Here is a 27,741-nt window from a genome sequence, read left to right as displayed (position 1 = left end):
AACTGTATAGGGTATTGGTGAGACCACACCTTGAGTGCTGCGTACAGCTTTGGTCTCCTTATTTAAGGAAGGATATACTTGCATTGGAGGCAGTTCAGAGACGATTCACACGGTTGATTCCTGAGATGAGGGGGTTGACTTATGAAGAAAGGTTGAGCAGGTTGGGCCTATACTCATTGGAATTTAGAAGAATGAGAGGTGACCTTATCGAAACATATAAGATACTGAGGGGGCTCGACAAGGTAGATGCAGAGAGGATGTTTCCCCCCCGTGGGGAAATCTGGAACTCGGGGGCATAATTTCAGAATAAAGGGTCGCCCTTTTAGAACCGAGATGAGGAGGAATTTCTTCTCTGAGGGTCGTAAATCTGTGGAATTCTCTGCCCCAGAGAGCCATGGAGGCTGGGTCATTAAATATATTTAAGGTGGAGATAGACAGATTTTTACAAGATAAGGGAGTGAAGGGTTATGGGGAGCGGACAGGGAAGTGGCTTTGAGCCCAAGATCAGCCATGATCTTATTGAATGGCGGAGCAGGCTCGAGGGGCCAAGTGGCCTATTCCTGCTCCTATTTCTTATGTTTCGGATTGAATTAAATCACTTTCAAACTCAAATTAAAATTCTATCATATTATGGTCATTCTTCCCTAAAGGCCCCTTTACTACAAGGTTATTAATTAGCCCTTTCTCGTTGCACAATACCAGATCTAAAATAGCCTGTTCCCGAGTTGGTTCCTCAACATACTGATCTACAAAACTATCTTGCATACATTCCATGAATTCATCCTCCACACTATTACTGCAAATTTGGTTTGCCCAGTTTAGATGTAGATTAAAGCCCCCCATGATTACTGTATTACCCTTGTTACATGCACCTCTAATTTCCTGGTTTATACTCTGCCCTACACTGCAACTACTGTTTGGGGGCCTATAAACAATTCCCACCCAATGTTTTCTGACCCCTTGCTGTTTCTTAGCTCCACCCAAACTGATTCTGCTTCTTGATTTTCGGAGCTAAGATCCTTTCTCTCTCCTGTCTTTATCCCATCCTTCATTATCAGGGCTACCCCTCCTCCTTTTCCATTTTGCCTATCCCTTCTAAAAGTTATGTATCCTGGAATATTTAGTTCCCAACCTTGGCCATTTTGCAACCACGTCTCCGTTATGGCTATTAGATCAAACCTGTTAATTTCTATCTGTGCTATTAATTCATCTATTTTGTTGCGAATGCTTCGCGCATTCAGATATAGTGCCTTTAGCTTTGACTTATTTCTCTGTTTCCCTGATGTCACCTTAGTCACTGATGCCTTATTCCCTTTGTTACTCTTTCTGTCCCTTCCTGACCCACTCTGTTTATTTTTACCCAAAACTCTACTCTGTTCTAGAGCCTCGACATTTCTCGCGCTGCTTTTAAATTTACTCTTTCCTGAATCCTCCCGTCCCACCTTCATTAGTTAAAAGCCCTGTCTACTGCCCTAATTATTTGGTTCGCCAGGATAGGTCCCAGCCCGGTTTAAGTAGAGCCCGTCCCAACGGAACAGTTCCCTCTTTCCCCAGTACTGGTGCCAGTGCCCTATGAACCAAAATCCCTTCCTCCCACACCACTCTTTGAGCCACGCATTTAAACCTCTGAAAATGGGAAGCCTGTATCAGACATCGTGAGCTCAATACTGCAGAAAGCCTAGAACAACAACAACTTGTATTGATATAGCACCTTTAATGTAGTAAAACGTCCCAAGGCGCTTCACAGGAGTGTTAGGAAACAAAAATTTGACACCAAGCCACATAAGAAGAAATTAGGGCAGATGACCAAACGCTTGGTCAAAGAGGTAGGTTTTAAGGAGCGTCTTAAAGGAGGAAAGAGAGGCGGAGAGGTTTACGGAGGGAGTTCCATAGCTTAGGGCCCAGGCAACTAATGGCACGGCCACCGATGGTGGAGCGATTATAATCAGAGATGCTCAAGAGGGCAGAATTTGAGGAGTGCAGATATCTCGGGGGGGGGGGGGGGGGGGTGGTTGTGGGGCTGAAGGAGATTACAGAGATAGGGAGGGGCGAGGCAACGGAGGGATTTGAAAACAAGGACGATAATTTTGAAATCGAGGCGCTGCTTAACCGGGAGCCAATGTAGGTCAGCGAGCACAGGGGGTGACAGGTGAACAGGACTTGATGCGAGTTAGGACACAGGCAGCTGAGTTTTGGATGACCTCAAGTTTACGTAGGGTAGAATGCGGGAGGCCAGCCGGGAGTGCGTTGGAATAGTCAAGTCTAGAGGTAACAAAGGCATGGATGAGGGTTTCAGCAGCGGATGAGCTGAGGCAGGGGCGGGGACAGGCAATGTTATGGAGGTGGAAATAGGCGGTCTTAGTTATGCCGCGAATGTGTGGTCGGAAGCTCATTTCAGGGTCAAATATGACACCAAGGTTGCGAACAGCCTGGTTCAGCCTCAGACAGATACTAGGGAGAGGGATGGAGTCAGTGGCTAGGGAACGGAGTTTGTGGCGGGGACCAAAAACAATGGTTTCGGTCTTCCCAATATTTAATTCGAGAAAATTTCTGCTCATCCAGAACTGGATGTTGGACAAGCAGTCTGACAATTTAGAGACTGTGGAGGGAATCGAAAGAAGTGGTGGTGAGGTGGAGCTGGGTGTCATCAGCATACATGTGGAAACTGACGCCGTGTTTTCAGATGATGTCCCCAAGGGGCAGCATGTAATGACAAATAGGAGGGGGCCAAGGATAGATCTTTGGGGGACCCCAGAGGTAACGGTGCGGGAGCGGGAAGAGAAGCCATTGCAGGTGATTTACTGGCTACGATTAGATAGATAAGAATGGAACCAGGCGAGTGCAGTCCCACCCAACTGAACGATAGTGGAGAGGCGTTGGAGGAGGGTGGAGTGGTCAACCCATAGCAAAGGCTGCAGACAGGTCGAGAAAGGTGAGGGGGGGATAGAATATCCAATACCAAATCAAATAATATAGCTCCTTTACTGTTGCCGTTTAAAAAAAACAATCTCCCTCATGCTGGTGCGAGAGTCAGGCCTCATGTCCACTTGACACACCATCGGTGATATTTTTGTTCGTGCCTGGTGGAAAACGTTACTATTTCATCCAGTCAAACCAACGTACCGTTCTTCTTCCCTTCTTCGCTCTTCTGCCTCTTTCTCCCGACGTTTCTGCTCTTCCCGCTGTAGCTCCAGCTCCTGCAGCTTCTGTCTCTCCAGCTGTCTCCTCCTGATCGATGCATCACTCAGGTGTTTTGTTGTGTCAAACGTCACCTGAAATTCAAGAATTACATTTGAAAACTTTTTTTTCACCCCCGACTTTCTTCCCTCCCCTCAAGACACGGACTCCCCTCGGGGTACAGTCCCACTTTCTCTGGCAGCCTTCCGTTACCTCAGCCAAGTAGTCATTCTTCATCTGTGGACCAATACAATGAGGCGAGCAATGCAACGTCCAACACCTTTTGCTTGGACATGCATTGGGCAGACATTATCAACTGCAAAGGCCTGATGCCCACACCACAGCTGATGTGCCTGCATATCCCAATGCAGCCGGCTATTATGCAAGGCTCATTAAGGCCCCAAAAAGTTATGGCAACTGGGGGGTCTCCCTATGATGCAACGGGAGCCACTATTCCAAACAGATGCTGAAGGGGAAAGCGAACAGAGAAAAACCATCTTGGCTCGAGGATGGCCCTCTGCTTGCAACCTGGTCAACCTTTCTCTGCACTATTGCTTGCACATGGTGCCTCCAGTGGCCAAAGAATGGGGTCATCGTGTCCCAGAGCAACTGTTGACCGATAAGAAAATAGCCAGCCCAACCCATGTGGCGCTCCTGGCATATTAGCTGTGTGCCAACAACACCCTCAACTTACGCACATGAGCGGCCCTCAAATTATGGGGTGAGGTCAGCTCATTTGGTGTGGAGCACTAGTCCCAACAGCCCCAATTGGAATAGTTTCATAATTCTTTTAGATGCTCCCTTAACTTTTTCTCCTTCAGTTAAAACAATTTTTTTTTTTTTTTTTTTTTTAAAAACCTCCCTCGTCAGGGCCAGTAATTCCTGTCCCAACGCGCGAGTACGGACGGGGTACTCACGCGTGGGCCCGGAGGAATTGCCGGTTTTCAGCATGCACAGCGCATGCGCTGAAAACCGGCATTTCCTGTCCTCTGACCCAAGGGGTTAAGAGGCAGAACGCGTGCGACTGCACAGGCAGCGCGTGCGCAGTGAAATTCCTTTTTTCCCCCCCAGAGTTGCCAGAGTGTAAAGGCCTCCGGTTTTTACGCGTGGAAAAACCAGACATAAGTACTTCGTTTTACAGGTAAGTGGGCTTTTAGTACAATTTAGAAAAAAAATTTCCACAGGTTTTTTATTTTTAAAGAATTTACAGTAAGGTAAGTTTAGTTTTAGACCCTATTTTTTAAAAATGTATTCTTTTCAAAAATTTGATTAATTGTTTAAAACATTTTTTTAAACTTATTTATAATTAATATAATCAGTGGGATGTTTTTTAAAATTTTATTTAAAGTTTAAGTAGTGTTTTGGCAGCCCATACTTTTCATGAGTTTGACAGTTCTTACTCTCAAACTCATGAATGAGTTTCCCCTCCCTTGATTGGCTGCACAGTGCTCACCTGATCCCAGCCGGCACATCGCACTAACTACGCCGCTGGATCGGGTAAGCACATCGCGCCGACATCTGAACCGGGCCAGTGACAGGAAATGCAAGCAGGCCCGGGCTTCAGATGTCGGCGCACCGGGTGAGTGCACATCGGGGGCTTGCATGCGCGGCAAGCTCCCGATCCTAATTTCAGGGCCTATATCCCATGTATCATCCTTATGAATCATCCTTGCACATCTTCCATCCTTTCTATAGTGGGGTTCCCAAAACGGCACAGAATGCATGAAGCGCTCACCTTTATGCTGCAGGCCACTGCCTTGGCATCGTCGCCTTTGTACAGCAGCTTCATTCCCCTCAGGGCATCCATTGCCTTCACAAACCCTATGTATTCCTGGTACTGTATGTAGGCTTCAAAGTTCAAGTGGCCACCGAAGCTGAAGGTGTGGAAGTTCTTGCCCGTCATCTCCTCCCTGTAAGGGTCCAGCATTGGGATGTCCACGTTGCGGATCTCCCCGAAGGTTTCAAACACCTTGCGCAGGATGAAGTCACTTGGCTTCTCCGAACTGGAGTTCTTCAGGGCAAACCACTTGCACGGCAGTCCTTCCAAATGTATGGTATCCGGCCTCTCGCCCGGTAAAGTCTCGTTGACGTCCTTGGCGTCCCGGAAGAAAGAATCCCAGTCGTGACGGGTCGGGAAGTCTATTTTCACCTCGGCCGCTCGCACTTTTAAAGTGTCCGTGAAGCCACTGAGTTTAATGGTCTTGGCGTCCAGTTTGGACAGGAAGGCTTTCACCATGTTCTTGTTTTCGACTTCCCCTTCGAAGCGAACAAAATCCATCGTGCTCTTGGACACGCGGAGGGTGGCGAACTGCTCGGGGTGAACCATGCACTTGAGTCTCTCCATCACCTCCCAGTTTGATATGGACTTTCCTGGCTGTTTCAGCTGAGGGAGCGACACGCTAATGGTCAGCTTGGCGATCGGCTTCAGGAACAAACCTTGTGGGGCAAACAGCTCTACGGCCTCCGAGGTATCATGCACTATTGTAGCAGCCATTGTAACAGCGGCCAGGAATCTATCTGGAAAAGGAAAGAACGTGTGTTAATTGGCGTAAAATAGCACTTTGTTGCAGTTGAGAGATTATGTGACCCTTGCCCATATCTATACCAGTCTGGGAGTGTTCCTTTGGATTGGAAGGATGCTTGTGGAGTTCCGATTTTCTAAAAGGTGATAAGCCAGATCCAGGTGCAAGAATAAAAATGTGTATTTTGCCAAAATTATGATGCGTGATGAACTCGAGACTATTAATATAAGATGTATGTAATGAATTTAATGTGTATGGATCTCCTCTGGGTGGGTTAGGGTTAGGCAATGACGCGAAATTTAACAAAAGAAACCTGCACAACAAGGTAACCCCCACAGAGACAGCATGACTTTCAGGGTAAACAAACCCATCGAAACTCAGAGCCATCAAACGGTGTTAACAAAACGATTAACTTAATCTAGAAATGGCACCAGCCTATGCAGACAGACACATGAGTAAGGAAAGCCAATTAAGAACAGTCATGAAACTAAGATCCAATCCTGGGGTTTTAGCAATTCATACTAGAGACAAGAGACTTTAAAAGACATAAAAGAAGGAACCCAAAAGCTTGACGAGCTGGCTCGCTTGCTCTCTCTCTCGATGACCACGCGGCAAAGCAAGAAGCCCCCTCTCTACAGACCAGACCAAGAAGCAAGGAAAAAGGGATATGGGGAGAAAGCAGGGACAGGGTACTGAATTTGGATAACAACAGAAAATGCTGGAAAAACTCAGCAGGCCAGGCAACATCCGTGGAGAGAAAATAGAGTCAACGTTTCGAGTCAAACTCTTTTGTCAAGACTGGAAAGGCACAGGAAATGAAATAGATTGAGAGGCCAGGCTGGGAGAGAACAAAAGAGAAGTGAAGAGACATTAAGAGGTATTCAAAACGAGACGAGATGGTGATAAGACTAGTGGAGACAAAAGACAGCTCTAGATTAGGTGTGAAATGCGCTGGCAGAATGGGAGACAGCTGCCATGTGGGAGAGAGAAAAAAAAGGGGGGGGGGCTGTAAAGTGCCTAATCGGACTCAATATCGAGTTCAACAATTTCAGATCATAACCTCGGCCCCCATTACATTTTTACTTATTTTTTTATCCCCACCTTTTTTGTTTTGGCCCTTCCCCCCACCCCCCCTTTCTTTTTTTTCTCTCTCCCACATGGCAGCTGTCTCCCATTCTGCCAGCACATTTCACACCTAATCTAGAGCTGTCTTTTGTCTCCACTAGTTCTATCACCATCTCGTCTCATTTTGAATACCTCGTAATGTCTCTTCACTTCTCTTTTGTTCTCTCCCAGCCTGGCCTTTTAATCTATTTCATTTCCTGTGCCTTTCCAGTCTTGACAAAGGGTTTGACTCAAAACGTTGACTCTATTTCTCTCTCCACGGATGTTGCCTGGCCTGCCGAGTTTTTCCAGCATTTTCTGTTGTTATTTTGGATTTCCAGCATCCGCAGTATTTTGCTATCGTACTAAATTTGGATGATCAGCCATGATCTCATTAAATGGCGGACAGGCTTGAGGGGCCGAATGGCCTACTCCTGCTCCTATCTTCTATGTTTCTAAGACCGCGTGCACTGCCTGACACAGAGGGAAGTATAAGTCTGTTTAAATCTGTAACCCATTACCTTACCTGCTGTAATCAAGTAGTCTATAGGATACCAGTAGACTGTTGTTTTGTCCAATAGGCTATGTGCATGTGTGTGTGTTTAATAAACTTATTTCAAATTGTTTCAAAAGAATTGGGCTTGCTGTCAATTTGATGCCAGTCGAAATAAAAATCTTACACGGGACTGTAGGCCCATTACATTTGTCAGTTATGGACAAGATGCTTGAAGAGATCTTAAAGATGCTCTTTAGTTCTCAAGAAGGAGTCATCAGACACTCAATATAGCTTCTGGAATTTGCTAGAAGTTCGCAGGTTAGTGGTTCAGTGTATTGACGTAGACACTGTCTACTTGGATTTTCAACAAGCTTTTGATAAGGTACCTCACAATACATTATTCAACAAGATTCTGTCTGGCAGAGTAAGTGGGAAGCTGACACAATGGATTAAGAATTGGCTGCATTGCCACAGGCAGAAAGTTGTTAACGACGTGGATTTGCTTAGAGGCCAGTGGTTTCTCACAGGGATCAGTGGTAGGGCCATCGCTTTTTACTATCTTTATAAATGACCTCGATATAGGTGTTGGGGGAATGATCTGCAAGTTTACGGATGATACAAACATATGTGTCGGTGCAGGCTCGATGGGCCGAAATGGCCTCTATCTGCACTGTAGATTCTGTGATTCTGTGTGAGTGCTAAGAGGACGTGGGGATAACAAACTTCTGCAAGCAGATTTAGAGAAGCTGGGAGAAAGGGCTGAACACTGGAAAATGGTATTTACCCTAGAGAAGTGCATTTGCGCAGGACCAACACCAAGTATACTTGCACTTTACATGGAACCGAACTGAAATCAATTGAACGAGAAAAAGATCTTGGCGTTAATAGTTCCTATTTCGCTAAAAGTTCATGACCAATGCCGAGAAGCAATAATCAAAGCGAATAGGGTATTAGGTTGTATTAACAGAACTATTCAATATAAAACAAAGCACACCATTTTGTCCTTGTACAACACCTTGGTTAGACCACATTGAGAATACTACATCCAGTTTTGGTCCGCTCATATGGCGGGCAATGTTCCCGTTTAGCTGCGCGGTCACGCAGCTGTCTGAAGCACCCGCGCCGGCCGCTTGCCGGCTTCTCAATGGAAGAACCGCCCACGCGCAGAAGTTTAAAGGGGTCGCGCACCCCAAAAAATTACAGGGAGCATTGATGGTGGGTAAAATAAAGGCTTTGGAAAAAGGTTCAGGAGGGCCACAATCGTACATGACTTTTAACACCTCTATCAAATCTCCTCTTAACCGTCTCTGCCCCAAGGAGAACCACCCCAGCTTCTCCAGTCTTGCCATGTAACCGAAGTCCCTTATCCCTGGTACCACTCTAGTAAATCTCTTCTGCACCCTCTCCAAGGCCTTGACATCTTTCCAAAAGTGTGGTTCCCAGAATTGAACACAATAATCCAGCTGAGGCCTAACCAGTGTTTTATAAAGGTTTAGCACAACTTCCTTGCTTTTGTACTCCATGCCTCTTTTAATAAAGCCAAGGATCCCATATGCTTTGTAAACGGCCTTCTCAACTTGTCCTACCACCATCAAAGATTTGTGTTCATACACCCCCAGGTCTCTCTCTTCCTGCACCCCCTTAAAAATTGTACCATTCAGTTCACATTGCCTCTCCTCATTCTTCCTACTAAAATGCATCACTTCACACTTCTCTGCATTAAATTTCATCTGCCATGTGTCTGCCCATTTCACCAGTCTATGTCCACCTGAAGTCTGTTACTATCCTCCTCATCGTTTACTACATTTCCGAGTTTTGTGTCATCTGCAAACTTTGAAATTATGTCCTGTATACCCAAGTCCGTTTATCATTTAGTGACAGTGGGGTATTGAGAGCCAAAGAGACCAAAAAGAACCCAAAGTTCATCTCCCGTCTCTTATGATAGTTGATCTCAGCTGGACTAATACAATGGACCTCAAGTGCCTCTAGGCTAGGGAGAGGGAGGAGAATTAAAAAAGAGTCAGGATCACCATGCAATCAATATCCAATAGTTCCTGCCGGGAAGTGCACACATGTGGATGAGGGGCAAGAACAGAATCGGGCCACGTGGTGAAAGCCGCAACAGTGAAATCGGCTGCTTACCCACATTGTTCATTTACACATAGAGAATGGGCACTAGGGCAAGATATCAGAGGTGCAAGTGCCCGGCGTCAGCTGTGGCTCAGTTGGTAGCACCCTTGCCTCGGAGTCAGAAGGTTGTGGTTTCAAGTCCCACTCCAGGTACTTAAGCACAAAAATCTAGGCTGACACCCCAGCGCAGTACTGAGGGAGTGCTGCACTGTTGGAGGTGCCGTCTTTCAGATGAGACGTTAAATCGAGGCCCCGTTTGCCCCCTCAGGTGGATGTAAAAGATCCCATGGCGATGTGGAAACGTGAATAAAATGGACAATGAATTGGCTCACAAAATGGCTTCACACAAGACAAGTCTAGATTAAATTAAAAAGCAGCCCCAGCTTTGCAAAGTGCAAAAGCTAGCAGAACAGAGAATCTGCCTCAGCCTGAGGCCAAGTGTTAACGAAGTGCTAACGACCAGATCAGGGCCACTGAAAAAGCCTAACTGCTGACTAGAGAATGATTGACTAGCCATTGTCAAACCGAAAGGGCTTGAGTGATCCCTTATTGGAGAACGTTTGTTGCCAGGGAAGTGATGTAAGGAAACACTTGTTGCCAGGGAAGTGATGTAGTGACCCTTGTCCCAAGGTATAATAGGGGCTTCCCCACCGGTACTCTCTCTCTCTTAGCCAGAAGGCGTGTGGAACATCAAGAGGGTCAGACATCTCCCGGGGACGTAAATGCTGGCACCACATGTCTAACCCGGTGTGACCCTCGGGACACGAATGTACTGTCGATATGCTGTATGCCCACTCCGAACAGTAATGAATAAAATGATGTTGTTTTAACTCTCCGAACCCTCGAGCCTGGAATTCTTCGTACTACGGAACTCAAGAAGAGGACCAGAAAAACCCTCCATTCTCTTAGATCCAACCCTGACATTGTCATTAAACCCGCTGACAAGGGTGGTGCTGTTGTTGTTTGGCGTACTGACCTCTACCTAGCGGAAGCTGAACGCCAACTCTCCGACACCTGCTCCTACCTCCACCTGGACCATGACCCCACTACCGAACATCAAACCACCGTTTCCAAGACTGTCACTGACCTCATCTCCTCTGGAGATCTTCCCCCCGCTGCCACCAACCTCATAGTTCCCCAACCCCGCACAGCCCGCTTCTACCTCCTTCCCAAGATCCACAAACAGGACTGCCCTGGTAGACCCATCGTTTCAGCCTGTTCTTGCCCCACGGAACTTATCTCTTCCTATCTTGACTCTATCTTTTCTCCCCTTGTCCAGTCTCTTCCCACCTACATCCGCGACTCTTCGGACGCCCTCCGCCACTTTAACAGTTTCCAGTTTCCTGGCCCCAACCGCTTCCTTTTCACCATGGACGTACAATCCCTCTACACCTCCATCCCCCACCCGGATGGCCTGAGGGCACTCCGCTTCTTCCTTGAACAGAGGCTCGTCCAGTCCCCATCCACCACCACCCTCCTCCGCTTGGCTGAACTTGTTCTCACATTGAACAACTTCTCCTTTAACTCCACTCATTTCCTCCAAATCAAAGGTGTTGCCATGGGTACCCGCATGGGTCCTAGCTATGCCTGCCTTTTCGTGGGCTATGTGGAACAATCTTTGTTCCAGTCCTACTCGGGTCCCCTCCCTCACCTCTTTTTCCGATACATTGATGACTGTATCGGTGCCGTTTCCTGCTCTCGCCCCGAACTTGACAATTTCATTCACTTTGCCTCCAATTTCCACCCTTCCCTCACCTTCACATGGTCCATCTCTGACTCTTCCCTTCCCTTCCTCGACTTCTCCGTCTCCATCTCTGGGGATAGGTTATCGACCAATATTTACTACAAGCCCACTGACTCCCACAGCTACCTGGACTACACTTCCTCCCACCCCGCTTCCTGTAAGGACTCTATTCCATTCTCCCAGTTTCTCCGCCTCCGCCGTATCTGCTCCGACGATGCCACCTTCCACACCAGTGCTTCAGACATGTCTTCCTTTTTCCGCAACCGAGGATTCCCCTCTACCGTGGTTGACACCGCCCTCGACCGTGTCAGTTCTATCTCCCGCACCTCTGCCCTCACCCCTGCCCCTCCCTCCCGGAACCACGATAGGGTTCCCCTTGTCCTCACCTTTCACCCCACCAGCCTCCACATTCAACGGATCATCCTCCGGCATTTCCGCTACCTCCAAAGTGATCCCACCACCAAACGTATCTTCCCCTCCCCTCCCCTTTCAGCATTCCGCAGGGACCGCTCTCTCCGAGACACCCTAGTCCACTCCTCTATCACCCCAAACAGCCCTTCCCCTTCGCCTGGCACCTTCCCGTGCAAGCGGAGGAGATGTAACACCTGCCCCTATACCTCCCCCCTCCCCACTGTCCAGGGCCCCAAACACCCCTTCCAGGTGAAACAGCGATTTACTTGTACTTCTCGCAATCTAGTATACTGTATTCGCTGCTCACGATGCGGTCTCCTCTACATTGGGGAGACCAAACGCAGATTGGGTGACCGCTTTGCGGAACACCTCCGTTCAGTCCGTAAGGGTGACCCCGAGCTTCCGGTCGCCTGTCATTTCAATTCACCGCTCCATTCCCACTCGGACCTCACCGTCCTTGGCCTCTTGTACTGTTCCACGGAAGCTCAACGTAAACTCGAGGAACAGCACCTCATCTTCCGATTAGGCACTCTGCAGCCTTCCGGTCTCAATATTGAGTTCAACAATTTCAGATCATAACCTCGGCCCCTATTTCATTTTCACTTATATTTTTCCACTCCTTTCCTTCCCCCCCCCCTTTCCTTTTGTTTCTCTCTCACACCTGGCAGCTATCTTTTACCCTGCCAGTACACTTTACACCTAATCACAGCCTATTACCATCTCGTCTAGCTCCTAATCTCTTTTACTTCTTTTGGTTCTTTTATTCTTTTGTCCGATCGCAGCCCTGCCTTCGATCTAGTTCCTTTTCTCTCCAGTTTTGAAGAAGGGTCAAACCCGAAACGTCAACTCAAATTTCTCTCCACGGATGTTGCCTGACTTGCTGAGTTTTTCCAGCATTTTCTGTTGTTATTCCAGAAAAACCCGGTTCTTACAGCACTATTTCAAAGTAGAGCAGGGGAGTTATCCCCGGTGTCCTGGCCAATATTTATCAACATCACTAAAAACAGACTATCTGCCCATTGTCACATTGCGGTTTGTGGGAGCTTGCTGTGCGCAAATTGACTGCCACGTTTCCTACATTACAACAGTGACTAAACTTCAAAAAGTACTTCATTGGCTGTAAAGTGCTTTGGGTAGTCCGGTGGTCGTGAAAGGCGCTATAGAAATGAAAGTCTTTCTTTCTTTACTCTAGTACGGAGTCAACTTTTTCAGGAGTGCAGGAATAAATTATATTTTAAAAAATTTATCCTTCCCACATACCCAAGCCAGAAGCACAAAAGAACCATTTTACACACAAATAGGTTGCAAGAAGGCAAGGAAACTATGCTCCGACGCTGCCATGTCTTAAATCAAAAATGGCAGCACAGCAAACTACTGCAAAATGGAGCAGTGTAACTCACAGTTGATACTTATTGTACAGCGGCACAGGAAACCTGCAAAACACCAAGCTTCAGGAACAAACTGTACTAACAAATTACTCATTTGTTTGTACAATGTTATGGGATATTTGTTACATTATCCCTGCACCCGCACCATAGCCCTGAACTCGTCCTCTCTACTGTTTCTTTCCAATTTCCCCATATGTCCTTGCCAAGCTCAACTCCTCCACAAGACATCTCCCGCTCCCATTCTGACTACACCGCTGACCACCCAACTTCCCTCCTTGGCTCCTGTGCTAGCTGACAGTTTAAATGGCCCCCTCCCTTTCAAAATGCCAGCATCATCTTCCTCCTCAAAAAAACCCCCATTGTCAACTCTGGTCAGCTTTTCTCTGAGCTACAATGGCACCATCTTACAAACACTTCCCCCTTCCTGTAGCCTTGCTGTGCTGGAATCCAGACTCATCGTGCTACCTACTACTATATATAACTCATTCCCTTTTTCTTGACCTCAAACTCATCAAACCCTTTTTCACCCTCAGTCTCCTCTTTCCTCCGCAATCCAGTGGGGGGCCCACCGGGGTCTGTTTTGGGACCTCTTTTGTTTAATACCTTCATAAATGATCTGGAGCTAGGAATCACAAGCACAATGGCTAATTCTACAGATGATGCAAAAGGTAATGAACAACAACAACTTGCATTTATATAGTTCCTGTAATGTAGTAATCAGATAAAATTTGACACCGAACCACATAAGGAAATATTAGGGCAGGTGACCAAAAGCTTGGTCAAAGAGGTAGGTTTTAAGGAGCGTCGTAAAGGAGGAAAGAGAGGTAGAGAGGCGGAGAGATTTAGGGAGGGAATTCCAGAGCTTAGGGCCTTGGCAGCTGAAGGCACTGCCGCCAGTGGTGGAGCGATGAAAATCCACGTTGTTGTGCATTATCTGAAGGTGAAAGATGCCAGAATCCTATTATAAATACAGGAAACTCTTTTTTATCTGGCACCGACGGGACCGGCGTGGTGGGTTCATAAAAAATTCTGGATTACAGAGGTATAGTAAAAGGTACGAGAACCCCGTACACGGCCACAGATCCAGGCGTCCCTGTTGCATGGCAACAGGTGCAGGAACCCCAGTCACAGATCCAGGCATCCCTGTTGCATAGCAACAGGTGCAGGAACCCCGGTTACATGGCCACAGATCCAGGAACGGCCACTAATATGAAGTAAAACTTACCTGAACCTACTCCTGAATTTTGTCGGTTAACAGAGATTTCCGGTTATTTAGGTGCCGGTAAATCGAGTTTCCTGTACACGTGCGATTTTATAATATATTTACAGTTAAAGTGCGACCACCCCAGGAAATAAAACGAACAGTCTTAGAAACCTTTCAATAAGACCAAGAAGTAAGGTTTTTACACCTATTCCAGCTCAATAAGAGATAGACTCCCTTTACACTTCCAAATACTCCTGTCTTTTTACTGTTCAGGAAGCATGCAACCCTTTAAATCTTATCCCCTCCATGAAAAATATCAACAGCTAGTGAGAGTGGAATGGTGATGGTTTAATCCAGGGCAGAAATAAACAGCATCCCACGATGTGATGATCCAAAGGATGGGAGCAGATTTGCACCCGATTGAGTTTATCTCCCTCACCAACTCCCTCCACCTCCCCCCCCAAATTATTATGGACTGAACTGATCTCAATGGTAGAAATTACAACCTCCAGCCAGAGACTCACCCGCTCTGCAATCAGGTCAGAAGGTGATTAAACGGCAATGCACTTGGATTATCGTCTGCACGCTCTAGAAGCTTGCAAGTGAACACCAGTGGGATATATTAGCCAAAACCTTAAAAGCTACAATGAATTATTCTTTTGACGCCCGTTACTTTAATTGGCATTCTTGATAGAAAGCAAAAACAAATAATCACTGGACCCAGCGCATATAACTAAGCAGTTTTATCGTCAGTCTTTAACGCCAATTTAAAAACCCCGATTTTACAGGTGCGATTCAGTTTTTATTTTTAGCACAAAAATAAAATCAAGAGATAAAAGCTCAAAAAGCTAGGATAAATTCAGCCAAAAATCAGTTTTTATTTCGAGCACCATTGAACTTCCAAGAAAATAAGCAGGAGACTAACGAAGCACGGTTAAACTAAAGGACATTTACAGCGCTCACAGACAATACTTCTATGCGCCTCAATGGCTATTCCAAAAATTCTGCTTTGAAGGTACTTGCTCCTCTTTAGATCGCCTGCCCCATACACCTCAGGCACTGGACACCACTTCTGTTGGTCACACTTTGGCCACACTTGGCTTCTGCTCTCAGCCACTTGAGAGAAGCTCGTTAAACAGGCTTTAAGCGACAGGACCAGTAATATCAACGAGTGAAGTTACCCAAGCTGAATTCACCTCCCGAAACACCCCAGCACTTGCAATCATTGGATACAGCACCAGCCCAACAGCTACAGAGTTATATTAAAAATAAAATCACAAACATGCTAAAACCGGCAATACTTGCTCCAATCTACATTTGCCAGGGGCCGATCGTTCTTCATGCAGGTGCAGCCCCAAAAAAGTGGGCTACATGGAACGCGGGGAGGGGTGAAAGAAATAATAACAGAAAAAAAAAATCATACATGGATAGGGGAGACAAAATGGTGAAAGAAACTGAAGGACAAGGAAAGCCCACTTTTGAAACAGGCAAAACACCCCCAAGGATATTTAGCATATCAAACCGAGGGACCCACACTGCGGTGAAACAGCCTTATTGTGGGTTAACTTGTACCCTGTCTGTGATTCACTGGTATTTTCTTTACCGTTTATTCCACTGTGCACGTTGTATGGATGGGACTATTATTTCTGGGCTGCCCCTGCACGCAGTATGATTGGCTCCAGGGAAATTTAAATTGTAAGTTTTAGCATGTTCAGTGTTTAGTTAGAGACTCAATTCTGCTGGATTTGTACATTTGATATTATTATGATTTTAAAAAGCACTGAAAAACAACTTGCATTTATCTAGCGCCTTTAATGCAGTAAAACATCATTTTACAGGAATGTTCTCAGACAAAATTTGACACCGAGCCACGTAAGGAAGTATTAGGACAGGTGCGGTTTTAAAGAGTGTTTTGAAGGAGGAGGCGCAGAGAGATTTGGGGAGGGAACTCCAGAGCTTAGGGCCTAGACAGTCGAAGGCACGGCCGCCAATGGTGGAGCGATTAAAAGTACGGATGCTCAAGAGGTCAGAACTGGAGGAGCGCAAAAAATCGTGAAGAGTTGTAGGGCTGGAGGAGATTAGAGAGAGAAGGGCGAGGCCATGGAAAGATTTGGGCTGGTGTTTTCAAGTGCGTTCCTGAATAAAATGAAGAGTGAACAATGTGTTCAAACAGCCAAGGAGCGCAGATCAGCCAAGCTTCCACGGACCCAAGGAGCAGTGCAATAACCAGATTACCAGTTCACTTTTATGCACTCTGACTCCAGCTTGCTGTGCCAGGTGCGGGTCACAGACATGTCCCTATGATCTTTCACAGAGTTCCTGATTGTAGCTGCCTAGCTGCGGACCTCTGCTGAGCACACACCAGGTGCTTGCCTTCAGACCAGAGGAAAAAAGACTTGCATTTATATAGCGCCTTTCATGATCACCAGATGTCTCAAAGCGCTTTACAGCCAATGAAGTACTTTTGAAGTGGAGTCCCTGTAGTAATGTAGGAAACGCGGCAGCCAATTTGTGCACAGCAAGCTCCCACAAACAGCAATGTGATAATGACCAGATAATCTGTTTTAGTGATGTTGATTGAGGGAGAAATATTGGCCAGGACACCGGGGGTAACGCTCCTGCTCTTCTTCAAAGTAATGCCATGGGATCTTTTACGTCCACCTGAGAGCGCAGACGGGGCCTCGGTTTAACGTCTCATCCGGAAGACGGCACCTCTGACAGTGCAGCACTCCCTCAGCACTGCACTGGAGTGTCAGCCTCGATTTTTGTGCTCAAGTCCCTGGAGTGGGACTTGAACCCACAACCTTCTGACTCAGAGGCGAGGGTGCTGCCCACTGAGCCACAGCTGACACTAAATAAGGGAACAGCTACCTGTACAAAGAAACTCAAACAGACTAGTCACGCCTGTACAGCCGATGAATACTTCAAATTTGTCATCTTTTCTTTCTCATTTGAACCTTTTCTGGATGCCACCAAAGCAACTATAAATATAAGTACGATCAGGTCTCATCATGCAGAACTGGGAAAACATAGCTGCAGTTAGAAATTTGTTCTTGCATAAAGAGACGGTTGTTACGTAGGAAAACATGTCATTCTGTTCCAACATCATTCCGCAGGCAGTAATGAGATGAGTGATCAGATTTTTGCGGTAATGGCGGAGGGAGCAATATTGAAGGCGGCACTGGAAGCACTGTCTGCTCTTCACCAAATAATGAGATCATCAAGAGAAGTCGAAGATTCGAATCATCGAAATTTACGGCACAGAAGGAGGCCATTCAGCCCATCGTGTCTGTGTCGGCTGACAAAGAGCTCTCCAGCCTAATCCCACTGTCCAGCTCTTGGTCCGTAGCCTTGTAGGTTGTGGCACTTCAAGTGTATATCCAAGTATTTTTTAAAGGTGATGAGGGTTTCTGCCTCTTCCCCCCTTTCAGGCAGTGAGTTCCAGACCCCCACCACCCTCTGGGTGAAAAAAGTTCCCCTCAACTCCCCTCTAATCCTTCTACCAATTACTTAAAATCTATGCCCCCCCTGGTTATTGACCTCTCTACTAAGGGAAATAGGTCCTTCCTGTCCACTCTATCCAGGCCCCTCAATTTTATACACCTCAATTAAATCTCCCCTCAGCCTCCTTTGTTCCAAAGAAACAATCCCAGCCTATCCAATCTTTCCTCATAGCTAAAATTCCCCAGTCCAGGCAACATCCTCGAAAATCTCCTCTGTACCCTCTCTAGTGCAATCACATCCTTCCTGTAGCGTGGTGACTAGAACTGCACGCAGTACTCTAGCTGTGGCCTAACTAGAGTTTGAACAGTTCAAGCATAACCTCTCTGCTCTTATATTCTATGCCTCGGCTAATAAAAGAAAGTATCCAGTAGACTTTCTTAGCTGACTGCTCTTAAACTACAGGCAGCTACTTACTCTTTGTAATCTACAGAATAAGAACATAAGAAATAGGAGCAGGAGTAGTCCATAGGGCCTCTCGAGCCTGCTCCGCCATTCAATCAGATCATGGCTGATCTTGTACATCAACTCCACTTTCCCGCCCTCTCCCTTGATTCCCTTAGAGCCCAAAAATCTATCGATCTCAGTCGTGAATATACTCATCGACTGAGCATCCACAGCCCTCTGGGGTAGATAATTCGTTATCTTATCAAAGAATGAAGCTTCTCCCCTTCTTCCGTAACATTTAGTGAAGCTATCGCTAAGTGGTCAGTGCACGGAGTTCAGCCAATGGCCTAAATGAAAGTGAAATACTTGGAGAAAAAATTGCAGGGATATGGGGAAAGAGCGGGGGAGTGGGACTGACTGGATTGCTCTTCGAAAGAGCCGGCGCAGACTCGATGGGCCGAATGGCCTCTTTCCGTGCTGTACTATTCTATGATTCTGGTTGTAGGATCGGAGGTTACAAGTTGCCCCCACAGACCTTGCTGTGCCTCACCACCTCCCCAGAGGACATGACTTGCTTCCCATCCTCCAACCATTCCACTGCTCAACGGCAGACAACAACGCCTTGGTGTTCATTTTTCCTTCAATCAATGATCTTTTTTTGAGGATGTAACTGGTAAAATAGATAAGGGAGAACCAGTGGATGTGGTGTATTTGGACTTTCAGAAGGTTTTCGATAAGGTCCCGCATAAGAGATTAGCGTGTAAAGTTAAGGCACATGGGATTGGGGGCAAGGTATTGACTTGGATAGAGAACTGGTTGGCAGACAGGAAGCAAAGAGTTGGAATAAACGGGTCTTTTTCCGAGTGGCAGGCAGTGACTAGTGGGGTACCGCAGGGATTGGTCCTTGGACCCCAGCTATTCACAATATATATTAATGATCTAGACAAGGGAACTAGATGTAATATCTCCAAATTTGCAGACGACACAAAGCTGGGCGGGCGTGTGTGCTGTGAGGAGGATGCCGAGAAACTCCAGGATGATTTGGACAAGTTGGGTGATTGGGCAGAAGCATGGCAGATGCAATATAACGTGGATAAATGTGTGAGGTTATCCACTTTGGTGGCAAAAACAGGAAGGCAGATTATCTGAATGCACTTCCCCTTCTCCCAATCTATTGCCAATGAGACCTGGGTGTCCTTGTGCACCAGTCGCTGAAGGTAAGCATGCAGGTGCAGCAGGCAGTTAAGAAGGCAAATGGCACTTTTTAATTCATTGATGGGATGTGGGCGTCGCTGGCTAGCTAGGCCTGCATTTAGTGCCCATCCCCAATTGCCCTTGAGAAGATGGTGGTGAGCCGCCTTCTTGAACCGCTGCAGTCCATATGGTGTAGGTACACCCACAATGCTGTTAGGAAGGGAGTTCCAGGATTTTGGCCCAGCGACAGTGAAGGAACGGCGATACAGTTCCAAGTCAGGATGGTGTGTGGCTTGGAGGGGAACTTGTAGGTGGTGATGTTCCCATGCGTCTGCTGCCCTTGTCCTTCTAAGTGGTAGAGGTCGCGGGTTTGGAAGGTGCTGTTGAAGGAGCTTTGGCGAGTTGCTGCAGTGCATCTTGTAGATGGTACGCAGTGCATCTTGTAGATGGTACACACTGCAGCCACAGTGCGCCGGTGGTGGAGGGAGTGAATGTTGAAGGTGGATGGAGCGCCAATCAAGCGGGCTGCTTTATCCTGAATGGTGTCGAGCTTCTTGAGTGTTGTTGTAGCTGCACTCATCCAGGCAAGTGGAGAGTATTCCATCACACTCCTGACTTGTGCCTTGTAGATGGTGGAAAGGCTTTGGGGAGTCAGGAGGTGAGACACTCGCTGCAGAATTCCCAGCCTCTGGCCTGCTCTTGTAGCCACAGTATTTATATGGCTGGTCCAGTTCAGTTTCTGATCAATGGTAACCCCCAGGATGTTGATAGTGGGGGATTTAGTGATGGTAATGCCATTGAATGTCAAGGGGAGATGGTAAAAGTCTCGCTTGTTGGAGATGGTCATTGCCTGGCACTTGTGTGGTGCGAATGTTACTTGTCAGCCCAAGTCTGAATGTTGTCCAGGTCTTGCTGCATATGGACACGGACTGCGTCAGTATCTGACGAGTCTCGAATGGTGCTGAACAGTGTGCAATCATCAGCGAACATCCCCGCTTCTGACCTTATGATGGAGGGAAGGTCATTGATGAAACAGCTGAAGATGGTTGGGCCTAGGGCACTACCCTGAGGAACTCCTGCAGTGATGTCATGTGATTGAGATGAATGACCTCCAACCACCACAGCCAACTTCCTTTGTGCTAGGTATGATTCCAACCAATGGAGAGTTTTCCCCTTGATTCCCATTGACTTCAGTTTTGCTAGGGCTCCTTGATGTCACACTCGATCAAATGCTGCCTTGATGTCAAGGGCAGTCACTCTCACCTCACCTCTCGAGTTCAGCTCTTTTGTCCATGTTTGGACCAAGGCTGTAATGAGGTCAGGAGCTGAGTGGCCCTGGCGGAACCCAAACTGGGCGTCAGTTAGCAGGTTATTGCTGAGTAAGTGCCGCTTGATAGCACCGTCGACGACACCTTCCATCACTTTGCTGATGATTGAGAGTAGACTGATGGGACGGTAATTGGCCGGGTCGGATTTGTCCTGCTTTTTGTAGACAGGACATACTTGGGCAATTTTCCACATTGCCGGGTAGATGCCAGTGTTGTAGCTGTACTGGAACAGCTTGGCTAGGGGCGCAGCTAGTTCTGGAGCACAAGTCTTCAGTACTATTGCCGGAATGTTGTCAGGGCCCATAGCCTTTGCAGTAGCCAGTGTCTTCAGCCGTTTCCTGACATCACGTGGAGTGAATTGAATGGGCTGAAGACTGGCATCTGTGATGCTGGGGACCTCAGGAGGAGGCCGAGATGGATCATCCACTCGGCACTTCTGGCTGAAGATAGTTGCTAATGCTTCAGCCTTGTCTTTTGCACTCACGTGCTGGGCTCCACCATCATTGAGGATGGGGATATTTTTGGAGCCTCTTCCTCCTGTTAACTGTTTAATTGGCCACCACCACTCACGACTGGATGTGGCAGGACTGCAGAGCTTGGATTTGATCCGATGGTTGTGAGATCACTTAGCTCTGTCTATCGCATGTTGCTTCCGTATGCCGGGTGCTGTTCCCGGCATGCTCTCCTGCACTCTTCGTTAAACCAGGGTTGATCTCCCGGCTTGATGGTAATGGTAGAGTGAGGGATATGCCGGGCCATGAGGTTACAGATTGTGGTTGAATACAATTCTGCTGCTGCTGATGGCCCACAGCGCCTCATGGATGCCCAGTTTTGAGTTGCCAGATCTGTTCGAAATCTGTCCCATTTAGCACAGTGGTAGTGCCACACAACACAGTGGAGGGTATCCTCAACATGAAGACGGGACTTCGTCTCCACAAGGACTGTGCGGTGGTCACTTCCACCAATGCTGTCATGGACAGATGCATCTGCAACAGGTAGATTGGTGAGGACGAGATCAAGTAGGTTTTTCCCTCTTGTTGGTTTCCTCACCACCTGTCGCAGACCCAGTCTGGCAGCTATGTCCTGTAGGACTCGGCCAGCTCGGTCAGTTGTGGTGCTACCGAGCCACTCTTGGTGATGGACATTGAAGTCCCCCACCCAGAGGACATTTTGTGCCCTTGCTACTCTCAGTGCTTCTTCCAATTGGTGTTCAACATGGAGGAGTACTGATTCCTCAGCTGAGGGAGGGCGGTAGGTGGTAATTAGCAGGAGGTTTCCTTGCCCATGTTTGACTTGATGCCATGAGACCTCATGGGGTCCTGAGTCAATGTTGAGGACTCCCAGGGCTACTCCCTCCCGACTGTATACCACGGTGCCACCACCTCTGGTGGGTCTGTCCTGCCGGTGGGACAGGACATACCCAGGGATGGTGATGTCTGGGACATTGGTTGTAAGGTATGATTCGGTAATTATGACTATGTCAGGCTGTTGCTTGACTAGTCTGTGGGACAGCTCTCCCAATTTTGGCCTTCGTAGCGAGAGGGTTTGAGTACAGGAACAAGGATGTCTTGCTGCAGTTATCCAGGGCCTTGGTGAGACCACATCTTGAGTATTATGTGCAGTTTTGGTCGCTTTATCTGAGGAAGGATGTTCTTGCCATGGAAGGAGTTCAGCGAAGGTTCACCAGGCTGATACCTGGGATGGCAGGAATGACGTATGAGGAGAGATTGGGTCGATTGGGCTTGTACTCGCTGGAGTTTAGAAGAATGAGAGGGGATCTCATTGAAAGTTATAAAATTCTGACAGGACTGGACAGACTAGATGCAGGAAGGATGTTCCCGATGGTCGGGGAGTCCAGAACCAGGGGTCACAGTCTAAGGATAAGGGGTAAGCCATTTAGGACAGAGATGAGGAGGAATTTCTTCATCCAGAGAGTGGTGAACCTGTGGAATTCTCTACCACAGAAGGCAGTAGAGGCCAATTAATTAAATATATTCAAGAAGGAGTTAGATATATTTCTTAAGGCTAAAGGGATCAAGGGATATGGGGAGAAAGCAGGGACCAGGTACTGAATTTGGATGATCAGCCATGATCGCATTGAATGGTGGAGCAGGCCCGAGGGGCCGAATGGCCTACTCCTGCTCCTATCTTCTATGTTTGTCGCAGATCTAGAATATGGCACCACAGAGAATCAAACTAGCTTCCCCGTCTCCCGTGCTGCCACAGGTCACTGCTCCAATATGCTGTCAGGAATATGTGTTCTGTCATCTGAATCACACACAAACTAAGTCACTGTGGAATGTCAATATGCTTCTTAGGTGATGCTTTTCATTTATTACCTCTAAATTCTTCCAACCACCACCAGTGACACAGCTGTAACTACCAGTACTTCACCCTATTGCTACGGAGCTCAAAATACTCTCTTTAATAAAAAGAAAAATCCCTAATTGTACTACTGGGCTTCTTCTTCACAATTCAAATGGCCAAAACAAGTCACACACTCGCTATTGTGCCTCAATGAAATGGTTTCTGAAAAAAAAGTACAGGTACAAGAAAAGACTTGCATTTATATAGCGCCTTTTCATGACCTCAGGACATCCTAAAGCGCTTTACAGCCAATAAAGTACTTTTTTTGAAGTGTAGTCACTGTTGTAATATGGGAAACGCAGCAGCTAATTTGCGCACAGCAAGCTCCCACAAACAACAATGTGATAATGACCAGATAATCTGTTTTAGTGATGTTTTGAGGGATAAATATTGGCCAGGACACTGGGGATAACTCCCCTGCTCTTCTTCAAAATAGCGCCATGGGATCTTTTACATCCACCCGAAAGCGCAGACAGGGCCTCCATTTAACGTCTCATCCAAAAGACGGCACCTCCGACAGTGCAGCACTCCCTCAGTACTTTCTGACTCAGAACTGAGACTCAAGTATCCATTATTCCATTTTACTAAATTCCTGGTGACAATACTTGATTTTTCTTAAAATACTTTCCTCAGCAGCACAGCTGTGAGTGGTAAGAGTGCAGAAGATTATTTCCTGACTGCTGGAATTCCCCTCGACATTCAACAGCATTACCATCGCCAAATCCCCTACCATCAACATCCTGGGGGTCACCACTGACTGGAAACTTAACTGGACCAGCCACAAAAATACTGTGGCAACAAGAGCAGGTCAGAGGTTAGGTATTCTGCAGCGAGTGTCTCACCTCCTGACTCCCCAAAGCCTTTCCACCATGTACAAGGCACAGGTCAGGGGTGTGATGGAATACTCCACATGTTTAGGGAGTTGGTCACACCGCAGGTAAAGGCTGCACAGGCAGGAAGGGAATGGGTGACCACCAGGCAGAGTAATAGGTGCAGGCAGGTAGTGCAGGGGTCCCCCCTGTGGCCATCCCCCCTCTCAAACAGATATACCAATTTGGATATTGTTGAGGGAGATGGCTTATTGGGGGAAGGCAGCAGCAGCCAACTTCCTGGCACCGTGGGTGGTTCTGCTGCACAGGACGGGAGGAAAAAGAGCGGGAGAGCTATAGTGATGGGGGATTCTATTGCAAGGGGAATAGATAGGCGTTTCTGCGGCTGCAAACGAGACTCCAGGATGGTGTGTTGCCTCCCCGGTGCAAGGGTCAAGGATGTCGCAGAGCGGCTGCAGGGCATTCTGGAGGGGGAGGGTGAACAGCCAGTTGTCATGCTGCATATAGGTATCAACGATATAGGTAAAAACCGGGATGAGGTCCTAAAAGCTGAATATAGGGAGTTAGGAGGTAAATTAAAAAATAGGACCTCAAAGGTAGTAATCTCAGGATTGCTACCAGTGCCACGTGCTAGTCAGAGTAGAAATAGAAGGACATTTCAGATGAATACGTGGCTAGAGGAATGGTGCAAGGGGGAGGGATTCAAATTCCTGGGACATTGGAACTGATTCTGGGGGAGGTGGGACCAGTACAAACTGGACGGTTTGCACCTGGGCAGGACCGGGACCGATGTCCCAGGGGGAGTGTTTGCTAGTGCTGTGGGGGAGTGTTTAAACTAAAATGGCAGGGGGTTGGGAACCTGTGCAGGGAGACAGAGGAAAGGGAAGCAAGGATAGAAGCAAAAGACAGGAAGGAGAAAAGCAAAAGTGGCAGTCAAAGAAATTAAGGGTTTAAATCAAACATGGCCACAGTAAATAATAATTCTAAAAGGTCTAAGAGTGTTAAAAAAACAAGCCTGAAGGCTTTGTGTCTTAATGCGAGGAGCATTCGTAATAAGGTGGATGAATTAGCTGCGCAAATAAATACAAACGGATATGATATAATTGGGATTATGCAGACATGGCTCCAGGGTGACCAAGGCTGGGAATTCAACATCCAGGGGTATTCAATATTCAGGAAAGACAGGCAAAAAGGAAAAGGAGGTGGGGTAGCATTGCTAGTTAAAGAGGAGAATGACACAATAGTAAGGAAGGATATTGGCCCAGAAATTCGGGTCCCAACGCGTGAGTACGGACGGAGTACTCACGCGTGGACCCAATGGAAGTGCCGGAATCTTGCATGCACTACGCATGCGCGGGAAACCGGGATTTCCGATCCTCTGAACCAAGGGGTTCAGAGGTCGAACGCGTGCGTGCAGGAGTCTGCGCGTGCACGTTGAACTTCCTTTTTTTTTTCCAGGTTTACCCGTGCGCGAAGGCCTCCACTTTTTACACTTTCAAAAAGCAGACGTAAGGACTTAATTTTAAAAGGTAAGTGGTCTAATAATTAGAATTAGAATTTTTTTTCCCACAGGTTTATTATTTTTAAAGACTTTACAGCAAGGTAAGTGTATTTTTAGCCCTGATTTTTTACAAAATTATTTTTTTCAAAAATTTAATTTATTGTTTAAAACAGTTATTTAAAGTTATTTATAGTTCATTTAAATAGTGTGATTTAAAAAAAAATTTATTTCAAGTTTAAGTACTGTTTTGGGCACCCGGAGTTTTCATGAGTTTGACAGTTCTTACTGTCAAACTCATGAATGAACTTTTGCATTGGTTGCCCAGTGCTCACGTGATCCCAGCCGACGCATCGTACTAAGTACGCCGCTGGGTCACGCAAGCACAGCGCGCCGGGAGCTGAACCGGGCCACAGACAGGAAATCCACGCAGGCCCAGGCTTCAACTGTCAGCGCGCTAGGTAAGTGTAGGTCGGGGGCTTGCACCCGCGGGAAGCCCCCGACACGAATTTCTGGGCCATTAGCTCTGATGATGTGGAATCTGTATGAGTAGAGCTGAGAAATACCAATGGGCAGAAAACATTAGTGGGAGTTGTATACAGACTCCCAAACAGTAATGCTGAGGTTGGGGATGGCATTACATAACATAAGAAATAGGAGCAGGAGTAGGCCAATCGGCCCCTCGAGCCTGCTCCACCATTCAATAAGATCATGGCTGATCTGATCCTAACCTCAAATCTTCTATCACTCTGCATCCACCCGAACCCATGTGATCTCCCGGGAGAGGCGAAAAACCAGATAAAGACCCAATGGCCAATTTGGGAGAAAAAAATCTGGGAAATTCCTCTCCGACCCATCTAGGCGATCGAAATTCTTCCAGGAGATCACTCTGTCCCTATATTTTCTACAGTACTTACCTTCTGTAAAGGCGATCTCCACCCCAGCCAGGAACAGGAATAAAACCATCTCCTGAAATCTAACAGAATTAGAACACAGTAGGAGCAGAACAAGGCTACACGGCCCCTGGGCCCGCTCCACTACCCACAGGGCCATGACCATTCCGAACCCAGACTCATGTCCAATTTCCTGCCCGCTCCCCGTAACCCTTTATTCCCTTTACTTCTAGGAAACTATCTATTTCTGTTTTAAATTTATTTAATGATGTAGCTTCCACAGCTTTCTGGGGCAGCAAATTCCACAAACCTACCACCCTCTGAGTGAAGAAGTTTCTCCTCATCTCAGTTTTGAATGAGCAGCCCCTTATTTTAAGATTATGCCCCCTAGTTCTAGTTTCACCCATCATTGGGAACATCCTCACCGCATCCACCCGATCAAGCCCCTTCACAATCTTATATGTTTCAATAAGATCGCCTCTCATTCTTCTGAACTCCAATGAGTAGAGTCCCAATCTACTCAACCTCTCCTCATATGACCACCCCCTCATCCCCGGGATTAACCGAGTGAACCTTCTTTGTACTGACTCGAGAGCAAGTATGTCTTTTCTTAAGTATGGACACCAAAACTGTATGCAGTATTCCAGGTGCGGCCTCACCAATACCTTGTACAACTGCAGCAATACCTCCCTGTTTTTATATTCCAACCCCCTAGCAATAAAAGCCAACATTCCATTGGCCTTCTTAATCACTTGTTGCACCTGCATACTAACTTTTTGAGTTTCGTGCACCAGGACCCCCAGATCCCTTTGTACTACAGTACTTTCCAGTTTCTTGCCATTAAGATAATAACTTGCTCTATGATTTTTCCTGCCAAAGTGCATAACCTCACACTTTCCAGTATTGTATTCCATCTGCCAAATCTCTGCCCACTTACTTAGCCTGTCTATGTCCCTTTGCAGGTTTTTTATGTCCTCCTCACTCACTACTTTCCCTCCCATCTTTGTATCATCTGCAAACTTTGATATGTTACACTCGGTCCCCTCCTCCAAATCGTTAATATAGATTGTAAAGAGTTGGGGACCCAGCACTGACCCCTGCGGAACACCACTAGTTACTGGTTGCCAATCTGAGAACGAACCATTTATCCCAACTCTCTGCTTTCTGTTAGAGAGCCAATCCTCCACCCACGCCAGAATATTACCCCCAATCCCGTGATTTTTTATCTTGAGCAATAATCTTTTGTGTGGCACCTTGTCAAATGCCTTTTGGAAGTCTAAATACACTACGTCCACTGGTTCCCCTTTATCCACCCTGTATGTTACTTCCTCAAAAAACTCAAGCAAATTTGTTAAACATGACTTCCCCTTCATGAAACCATGCTGAGTTTGCCCTATTAAATTATGTTTATCCAAATGTCCCGTTACTGTCTCCTTAATAATGGACTCTAACATTTTACCAACCACAGATGTTAGGCTAACAGGTCTATAGTTTCCAGCCTTCTGCCTACTACCCTTTTTAAATAAGGGTGTTACATTAGCAGTTTTCCAATCTGCCGGGACCTTTG

The 27,741-nt window shown here is 46.9% G+C and overlaps 1 protein-coding gene across 1 annotated transcript in view; it reads right to left on the bottom strand.

Moving 5' to 3' along the window:
• LOC147112097 (uncharacterized) overlaps positions 1–27,741 on the bottom strand; it is a 53,817-nt gene that overhangs the window by 18,635 nt on the left and 7,441 nt on the right. The window contains exons 2-3 of the mRNA XM_085999611.1: positions 4,913–5,694; positions 3,124–3,272 (exon numbers count right to left, since the gene is read on the bottom strand). Coding sequence (XP_085855737.1) covers positions 3,124–3,272; positions 4,913–5,671 — 908 coding nt within the window. The 5' untranslated portion in view covers positions 5,672–5,694. The remainder of the gene's footprint in view (positions 1–3,123; positions 3,273–4,912; positions 5,695–27,741) is intronic.

The sequence above is a fragment of the Somniosus microcephalus genome, chromosome 10 (genome assembly GCF_052327205.1).
Source record: "Somniosus microcephalus isolate GS21.2 chromosome 10, FLI_Smic_1.0, whole genome shotgun sequence".
Taxonomy (NCBI): Eukaryota; Metazoa; Chordata; class Chondrichthyes; order Squaliformes; family Somniosidae; genus Somniosus; species Somniosus microcephalus.
Note: the sequence above shows the minus strand (reverse complement) of the source record. Positions and strands in the feature narration are given on the sequence as shown.